Consider the following 10,225-nt stretch of genomic DNA (forward strand, 5'->3'; position numbering starts at 1 on the left):
AACTCGGTGCCAAGCCACGACAATTTCTCACTGTCCAAACACAATGGATGGCAGTGATATCTGCTCCACCGAGCTGGACAGGTGATGTGACAGGTCAAGGAATTACAATCAATGGTGTCTGTAGCAACATGGGGGAAATGAAGAGGACTATGCATGTGATCTGCAATCTTTAGCAACTGCGAGTTCAGGACTGCCCGTGGCAATAACTGAACTAATTAATGCTGTTAATCATAAAATTAATGCGGAAATGAAATCAATGCGTCAAATGTGTGTCCCTTGCCCGCATTAATAAAGTAGCGTATTTTTATGTCGATATATCGAAGTTGATTGTCATATCCGGTTCACTGTACATTGGCGGCAACAATGTCCTGGAAATAATTTTATTTAAAACTCTCTGGTAACCCTGGCCCAAACAAATATTCTTGTGTTAATTGCCGCGTAACGATTACATTCTTTCATATTGAACCTTTCCGCGACCTATATACGTTGAACCATCTTACACTGTGCCTATTAAGATATACGCCCGAGAGTGGATATTCTATCCTTGTGAAGAACGCACGTCCAGATAGCGTTACCATGGAGCGGCGTGGGTTCTACGTGGATATAGTGTATCGTTTACATGACTACACATTCGTAGGCAGTCTGCTGAAAGAAAAATCAATACAAATGTTACAGGAGATCGATCACTTTCACGTCTACCTTGTAGATTTGGCAATTAACCAATCTGCCCCTAACCGCAAAGGAAGGATATAAGCAATTCAGGTGTACGCCTTTGTCATTAACAAATAGTCCGACACACATCATCTCAACCATTACCGCACGTCTATTGGGAATCGTTCCTCTGTATATTTTATGCAACAAAAAACATGGATATTTAATCACATGGCCTAAATAATTACCCGTCTTATGGTGTATGACATACGAGTATGTGGCGCTTGTGCCAGAAGGTGTTCAGACGTTGACAACGTCGTTCTATGATCAAATAGTGGTTATGTCGGTCATTGGATTATTTATTACCTCATACTTTCTGACCACCAAGTGGCTGGCTGTGTAATTAGTTTGTAGATGATGGGGCGATTATACCGTCACAGTGACGACACATCCAGTTTGTCAGACACGCACCTGTTTGAAGTGACAAAGGGCAAGCATATTCATGTCCTGTTATATCAAGATGGTTTGCGAGGATTATGAGGCGCATACTTACAACCTGTGTCATGAAGTTTAAAGCAACATAACGTATGTAATAATCAACACTAATCTTTGTTGCAAAGAGAACCATATCGGTAAAAGTAGTCATGTCATGTCATGATCCAAGGGACTTGACCATACTTAATCCAGCACAAGGATCACTGTCAATGGGTTTTTATTGGGTTTTTTGCTTGTTGTTTAACGCCGCACTCAGCAATAGTCCACCTATATGACGGCGGTCTTTAAATAATCGAGTCTGAACCAGACAATCCAGTGACTGACATCATGAGCATCGATCCACACAATTGGGATACGATGACGAGCATCAAGTTAGCGAGTCTGACCACCCGATCCCGTTAGTCGCCTCTTACGGCAAGCATAGTCGACCACTGTCAATGTAATCATATAAGGAAAACGCCAATGGCTGCTTGTCAAATTATAAGTTATTATCCTGAAAAGAGAAACACAATGCCGTGCCTTATTAAGAAATCACCTAACGCTGCTCCTGACTCTGAGAAACTGTCTAATCAATATGTTGTCATTCCAGTTTTTATCGCATGACCTCGATGGCGCAAAATGATTGCTTGTGTTGAACAATAGCGCAAGTAAATATTCATTACACGGGGTTCTAATTGTGTCAGATATGGTGATATAGTCGACAGAAATAATATCAAACCAGCGTTAACAATGGATGCAAAATCTCGCAGACCACGTGCACGTTGATCACAGCGACAACAGCCCCATCTGCAGGTATTGTAGCTTGTGCATTAGTCACCGTTGGGAGGATCCGCCGACACGCGCACAGCACGCGGCCTCTGGTTACCTGATCGATCTTACAGGTAGCAGCACGTGACAGAGACATTTAATTCCGGCAGTCACTAACCCCTGGAACATGATTACCAAACCCCCGTACACGATCTCCATTGTAAAGCTTGCAGCCAGTCATCAATAAAAGACGGAGTAAGGTTTGGCAGAGTCAGACCACGTTACAAGGGTCCAGAAAGAAGACTAAGTTACCGTTTCTGATGGTGTCATAGCATTTAGCGCGTAGAGCTATCATTTCTGAAGAGTTATTCTAAATGCAGGAACACGTTGCTATGAATACGACCTTGATTCTGTTGGCCGTGTCCTTTTAGAACAGACATATGATATGCTTCCATTACATTATGGTCAGACTGTAGTGTTAACGGTAGAAGGGGTATTGATATGGGGTGTTGGGTGTCTAAGAGACATGATGCAATTATGGTATAGCCGGCGTTATCGCCTATCAGAGGACTAATACTGCTATACTACAGATACATTTCTCTTTGGCTGAGTCGGCAATAACTGGCTTAGTTATTGGCAGACAAATCGATCCATGCTCATTATTGCTCTATTTTTTATAACACACTCAAGTCAGGGATAAGAGGGGTTATTTTCCACTTACTAACAGAGCTGCCTCTTTAACGGAGAATAAAGGAAGGTAGCCAGATACGACTCACCTGGAGGGGTGCCACACGTGGAATCTGGTTTACATGACAACTGCCATCACTGCATCAAACTCCAAGCATCAATGTCAACAACGCTCGTGAAGATTCCAAGATGCACGATTGTGTTTGGATCCACAAGACGACAATGACATTGGACTGAGAAATATTCGCAGTATTTGACACGTGCGGAATGGCTAGCGCTAATGTCAAGCTATGGTGACCGGCTGGGGACTTTGTCAGACACTGATGAAATTTGGATAATTTTGATGAAAATCAATACACATTATCACACAGCAGAGCCCCTTGTGGAAGAGTGTTACTCACAGACAAGGGACAATGTCAGTAGCAGGGAAACCCTAGCGGCACAGTTAAATGGCACAGAAAACATATACAGTAAACTACGTTTATAACGAACACGCTTATAACGAACTGACGGATATAACGAACATTATTACGGTCCCGGCCATTTGCTGTATATATGCTTATAACGAAGTACGGTTATATCGAACTAAAATCAGTGGTCCCTTTGAGTTTGTTATAACCGTAGTTTACTGTATACAATATATACTGCAGTTAGCTGGACGGTGCCCACTGTTGTATGTACATGCATATTTAAAAACACTTTGATTGGTCGTGAGCATAGAATGATCGATACACCCCATGCGGTTATTAATCAGAATGACTTAACGTAGTCATTTTATGGTTTTCCAGTAATGTATTTTGCTCATTATGTTTCATGCCTTATCGTTATTTTGTTTTATTGTATCAACATTTTAACTATCGAAATATATATATTGCTTCTATTTTAACGATTGTCTACTTCCAACATTTGCATTCTACTTTCTTATTTGGGAAGACGGCCTACTCCGCATGGGCAAGTAAATACAAACACGAAATGCACATGTATGTAAAACGATAGTTGTACAAACTGGGTTCGGTCTATATTAAATTATATGATACAGCATGCGCAGTATAGACGAATATCCACCTGTCAAGCTGGATTGGGTGGTGTTGATCCACAGCAAGAATACGGAACATTGGCCCTATCAGAATGTCTTGGACTGACCCAGACACGCAGGGACACATGACTCATTGGGATGACATTGTCGAAAAGAAAGGGCATACTGACCTAACTGACCATATAACGCGCCCGGGGGTCCAGTCAGGGCCATACAACCACAGCCAAACTGACGTCTAAATGACCACGCATGTAAGACGATGTACCGACGCTATCGACCATTATAGCAAGAAATTGTTCACCCATTACGTGGATGGTGATATTATCAAGCATTTGACCGTATGAACATCAAAGGGGAGTTGTTAAATATTAAATGTTTGTTGTAGCTATAGTTACATAGGACCACTTCGCCGCAGGTTATTCAACTGTCAGTGCTAGCAGAACCGGGTATAACCCAGAAGTGTACTCCAAGGGTCAGTGGTGGTGTTATATGTTCCATGTAACAATGAGTGGCCTGTGTCACGGGTGGGGCAGGTTAGCGTTCAGAGGTTAGCAACGAGGGCTTGAGGGATGATACATCGTTATAAAGAAAGGATTTCGTTGAACTATGCCCCTTGTGGAATACCCTTAGGAAATCAGTATTTCATTGTAACAAAAATCGGAATGAATTTTAATGTACTTTAGATTAAAAACGTAATGAAACGAGGTTTGTACGTTACAAAGGAAATAACTATGTTATGTGTATGTACATGCTTAGAACGTTACTTGATTGGAATATACACTTACGTAAATAGCTGGTACATATAGCAGTGAAACATTTGCATCCATCGATACTAACCAAGACGAGTTCGAACTTGAACCTCGATTAGAAGCAGGTAAACCATCACAGTTCGACACTACTTCCACCAAGATGGGTTCGAACCTGAACTTCGATTAGAAGCAGGTAAACCATCACAGTTTGACACTACCTCCATCAAGATGGGTTCGAACCTGAACCTCGATTAGAAGCAGGTAAACCATCACAGTTCGACACTACTTCCATCAAGACGGGTTCGAACCTGAACCTCGATTAGAAGCAGGTAGACCATCACAGTTCGACGCTACTTCCACCAAGACGGGTTCGAACCTGAACTTCGATTAGAAAGCAGGTAAACCATGACAGTTCGACACTACTTCCATCAAGACGGGCTCGACCCTGAACCTCGATTAGAAGCAGGTAAACCATCACAGTTCGACACTACTTCCACCAAGATGGGTTCGAACCTGAACTTCGATTAGAAGCAGGTAAACCATCACAGTTCGACACTTCTTTTACCAAGATGGGTTCGAACCTGAACTTCGATTAGAAGCAGGTAAACCATCACAGTTCGACACTACTTCCATCAAGACGGGTTCGAACCTGAACCTCGATTAGAAGCAGGTAGACCATCACAGTTCGACGCTACTTCCACCAAGACGGGTTCGAACCTGAACTTCGATTAGAAAGCAGGTAAACCATGACAGTTCGACACTACTTCCATCAAGACGGGTTCGAACCTGTATTTCGGTCTTTGAAGCAGGTAAACGTCACAGTTCTTCACTACTTTCATCGTATCACAACGGGTTCGAACCTGTAGTTTAGTCAGAAGCCGAGCTGACGTCGTTGTGATTAGATGTCACCCTACTACAATGCCACACTACCACAGACAACAAAGTTTGAGTCCGAAGTCCGAAGTCACAGATGGTCAACACTCAAAGCACTTACCTCTCTAACTTAGTCTCAAAGGAACCCCAATTTTCCCACCTTTTCTGGAAAGCAGGGTGCGTGTCTACTTTATGGCCATTCACCAGGGACCATTGCATCAAATTAGATGTACAGCACAGCCTACTGGGCGCTTATTATTACATGGGTAATGCATAATCCACCCTTTAATGTGTGTGCTCAAGCATTATATTAATTGCCTTGTTTTGAGCAGTTGTTAGTTAGCAATTAACTTTATGAGTTCAATGTTCCATGAGATGGAAATCATGTATGACAACGCATCACGACCAGGATGGGGGGCTAATCTCAGGGGATGGTATAAATAATCCATGGACGTGATATTAATCAACAAGCCTCATAGAACAATAATCTGATAATTATTACTGGCCTCATTTATCACCTAGATGTGCTAAGAACCGTGGATCCTCTCTGGATAGTAGGCTAATTACCTTCATGCATAATCGTACCGGGTTGAGCAAATATTTCCTCACCTTTTCAGCTCTATCTTTAGGGTATCAATGTTACTGATAACTCCTGGCGCAGCATTGTATATGTCTTGTTACTTTCTTGGTTGGACAAGTAAGTAATTTCCTTCACGGGTTCTGATGAATACGCTGTGTCGATGAAAGTATATTCTGCCATTAATTGTAATGGAGTAGTGACGTTTGAAAGTTATTTCTGTTATTACAAGTGATGAAAAAGTGACGATGAAAGTATTTTCTGTCTTTACTTGTTATGAAAAAGTGACGATAAAAGTAGTTTTTGTCTTTACTTGTGATGGAGAAGTGACGATGAAAGTAATTTCTATCTTTACTTGTGATGTAGAAGTGACGATAAAAGTAATTTCTGCCTTTACTAGTGATGAAGAAGTGACGATGAAAGTAATTTCTCTCTTTACTTGTGATGGAGAAGTGACGATGAAAGTAATTTCTGTCTTTACTAGTGATGAAGAAGTGACGATGAAATGAATTTCTGTCATAACTTGTGACAGAGAAGTGACGATGAAAGTAATATCTGCCATTACTTGTGACAGAGAAGTGACGATGAAAGTAATATCTGTCATTACTTGTGACAGAGAAGTGACGATAAAAGTAATTTCTGTCATTACTTGACAAGAGGAAGGACTGCAACTTTCCAATGGTCAACTTTCCCTTCATGTCGAGCAATATTCCATCAGCTCCAGCAGTTTGTATTTTACATTTAACTTTCGAAGTACTACAATTCAGCATGCTCTTACTACAAAGAGCGTCATATGACTCTCTCTCAAAAGTTGTTTGATCAGGGTTACAACATGCATGTCCTTGGGGAATTTAGAAGGTTTGCCTACGAAAATATCTTCATGCCTTTATGTAACCCTTTCACAATGACAAAACATCATCACTTATTCCTCACGGAGAAATAAGGAATATGAGTATTCAATCCAATACAAACGTCGCTTGACATATCTGTAATTATCAAGGTCTCGATGGAGAAGCAAACTGCCATTAAATGGTGTTGGTCGGGTGCCTGGCAACCAGTTCATTGACTGATCGCCCTGTCCATGCATGGCGCACCGCGTGGATCCTGGTTCCCGGCCAAATACAGATGACATACTCCGATATAGCATGATAATATGATATACGTGGCGTTACAACCCAGCGACCTCCTACAGAGGCACCACCTCGTTCATCGTCCAACCCGTCCATCTGACATCCTTCCAAGTTGCTACATTACCACGAAGCCCTGTACTGATTGTTTGAAAATATTTTGTATTGTGCTTTTCACGTGTTAAAACATTAGCTCATTGGCACTTTCGTCCAGGCAAGTCGCGCCGAGGACCCGGATTCAATTCCCAACATGGCTACATGAACTCAATTCTTGGTGTCGCCCGCCTTGATATTGCAGTCATGTGATCGAGTATCTGTCTGTTTGGTGTTTCACGCTGCAATATTCGAGCTAAATGACGGCGGTCTGTAAATAATCGAGTCTGGACCAGACAATCCAGTAATTGACGAACATGTGTAAGGGGACACCGAGTCAAGCGGTGGTGGTTTAATAAACTGCACCCACGTTTGTTCTATGTAAGCAGTTCCCAAAGCAGTTTAGCATGAAAACATTTTAATAAAAAATGTCTGTCAATTTCTGTCACCACAGCCGATTCATCATAAAAAGTAATGTATCACGATTCCTTTGCATACACTGACAGGTGTCACAGTTACCTGTACCATTTAATATCAATATCCCTGAAGTATATTCATTGTAAATGTCACTGATTCCACACAACCTGTTCTGGGACACAACGACGTTGATGACATTGACCAGTGTCCGCCACGTCACGAGTCTACAACAACAGCGTCCTTGTGTCCATCCTGGTAATGGATGTCCACTCCGCCTAGACGTGCTGCTCCGGACAGTAGATACAAGGGTTATATCACTGTCCATGTTGACATTTCCTGATAACACACACGTACCAAGCGCTTGACGGACAGCCCTCAAGATAATCCCCAGCCGTGATAGAAAACACTGATTCCCTTATGCAACAAGTCGGAACATGGCATAACAGTGTTGATGAGCGGCCTAAGATGACTTAGATGAACTTCTAGGTGATGGACACACTGGTCTAGTCCAGATAACCTGGATTATGCCGTACACTGCGTTACAGAAACACGGGCTGCTTTGACTGATCTTGAACCCAGATATACTTTCTAACCTAATTGTCCCCTGAAGTTCAGTCAGAGGTCAAGTGATGTTTGTCCAAATGGGTTCAGAACTAATTGATTTCTGTCAATCATTTCCCTTTTGAAGCCGATAGGTTTGATGCGAATAATCAAACTTAGCCTTGAAACGGTGGTTCACGTTTATCTTCTTAGGTCATCTATTGTGATTGAATAATTAGAATCACTGTACACTGACATAGTCCTCAGAATGAGATGTGAGCTAGAAGTTCATACAAGTTTGACAAAGGGAAAACTATGCATGTAAGATCCTATAAGCGTTTCACGACATATATATGCCGTCGGTACCAAGACGTCATCATATATTTCAGAGGAGTCAAGGATGTAGCCATTATTGATACTCGGTGTTTTAGTGTGTTAACAAAAGTCAATTATCAGTGAGATCTCGTCGAAGGGCAAGGAGCTAGGAAGGCAAGCATCAGACTTGCATGCAGGCTTTGGTTACTGAAATTGTACTGAATCATCGCAATACTTGTTTGTGCGCATAATGAAACCTTATGTTTCAGTCAAGACGTTTGGTGACAGACATTTTACAATTTCGTGGTCAGATAACCCAATGTGTTGGTAAGGAACTGAAGATAAGAAGCTAAATAGATAATATTTTTTTATCTTTACGTTGCCCTGAGTTTATGACAAATTGCGGGTATTTGTTATAATAAAGAACTGTTAATCAATCATATCGCTGTGAGAAACTTCATGTTTGATGATGTGAATAAACAAATATGACCACCTTAAAGAATACACTTCGCATTTTGAGAGAAATTTAACTCAATTATGGGGGTTCGAGAGTTTCCCCAGGATATGTTTGGAAATACATTGAGCGTATACACCTGTAAGTCCAGGATATTGAAGGTGGCAAGAAGATACTGAGGTGGACATACAATTCATATCTAAGCAGTACTTACACCAAGCTCTGTATCTTTCAAACTTTGCCTCAACGCTTTCAGGATTTCTCATCTTCAGTTGTTGCTGTCGAACACTTTGGTAGGAGAGTGTCCACTTGTGAGTGTGACGTAACACTTTACCCTCGGACCAGGTTCGTGACAGTTTTTCTCTAGTGGACGTCTTCTCGATGGTGTCCATTCTGGCATCGTTGTCAAAGCTTGTACTCAATCCTGCCATTGGGAAGCGAAATATTGGAGACGAAACTGGCATTCTTGTTTTTTTACGCTCAGTTTCTTGTGTCCCTTGTTTTTAAGCACATATCTTTAGTGCTTGTATGTATCTGAAACAAACCATCGTAAGGTTAGAATGCACATTTACATGGTACACACTGTTGCATTCTGTACATTTGTAAGAAACGTCTATGGCAAGTATACACATGTGTTTTACCTCTACACAGTGCCCCATGCGTGTATGGTTGTTATTACTCGTACCTTTATGCAACAGTCAGTATTCACTTAGCGACATGATGTGATAGTCACCAGTTCGAATTCCAGGGACATCCCGATTAGAATTCTTGGTGTTTCAGCATCATATCCGTTAAATTAATCTCAGCAAAGTGTTTAACGTCCACGGTACGTATCAGTTCATACTTTCCTGCCACGATAAAATGTCCAGCCGCGATAAAACTTAAGTACTTTGTAAATAAAAGCGACGATTCCGACTATGTCATGAGCATGTTTTAATGAATCACTGACAAAAAGTGATGATACCAGGTGTTCGCGAATAGGTAAGCTTATCCTCCACCTATCAACACACAAACCCTCACAAACACATGCAAAAGCATGTCAATTGATCACCTGAAAAGACATATGGTTCAAGAGCCAAAGTAGGGAATTGCATCCGACATCATTTAACACTGAATCTTAATATGAAACAGATGAAGCGGTCTCACTGGTCTCCTTTATTTCGAGTTCAGGTGGGTAAATCAGTGGAAGGGATTTGGTTGTTTAAGGGTTATTGCACGATATCACATCAACGATATAAACAAAGCTTAAGTTAAACTTCATGGCCAAGTTACCTTGGTTTGACTTTTCCAATCTGAGCAGAAAGTATTATTCATATGCATAAAGAAACAGATCAGCAAGATGGAGAGTTCGATTGGTGCCCACGTGGATGCCTACTTTTTACCTAAATCTCTTACCCCAAAATCTTACATAGATGTTATCAATGAGGACGTCCAGTATTTGCCTTCATTTATGACAAATTGACC

At 41.4% G+C, this 10,225-nt stretch overlaps 1 protein-coding gene across 1 annotated transcript in view; it reads right to left on the minus strand.

Moving 5' to 3' along the window:
* The window catches only part of LOC139444174 (nuclear migration protein unc-83-like), a 124,603-nt gene extending 115,366 nt beyond the window's left edge, over window positions 1-9,237 (minus strand). The window contains exon 1 of the mRNA XM_071225071.1: window positions 8,976-9,237. Coding sequence (XP_071081172.1) covers window positions 8,976-9,225 — 250 coding nt within the window. The 5' untranslated portion in view covers window positions 9,226-9,237. The remainder of the gene's footprint in view (window positions 1-8,975) is intronic.
* Between the last annotated feature and the right edge of the window lie 988 nt (window positions 9,238-10,225).

Source organism: Haliotis cracherodii, unplaced genomic scaffold (assembly GCF_022045235.1).
Source record: "Haliotis cracherodii isolate W230 unplaced genomic scaffold, xgHalCrac1.p SCAF_5, whole genome shotgun sequence".
Lineage (NCBI taxonomy): Eukaryota > Metazoa > Mollusca > Gastropoda > Lepetellida > Haliotidae > Haliotis > Haliotis cracherodii.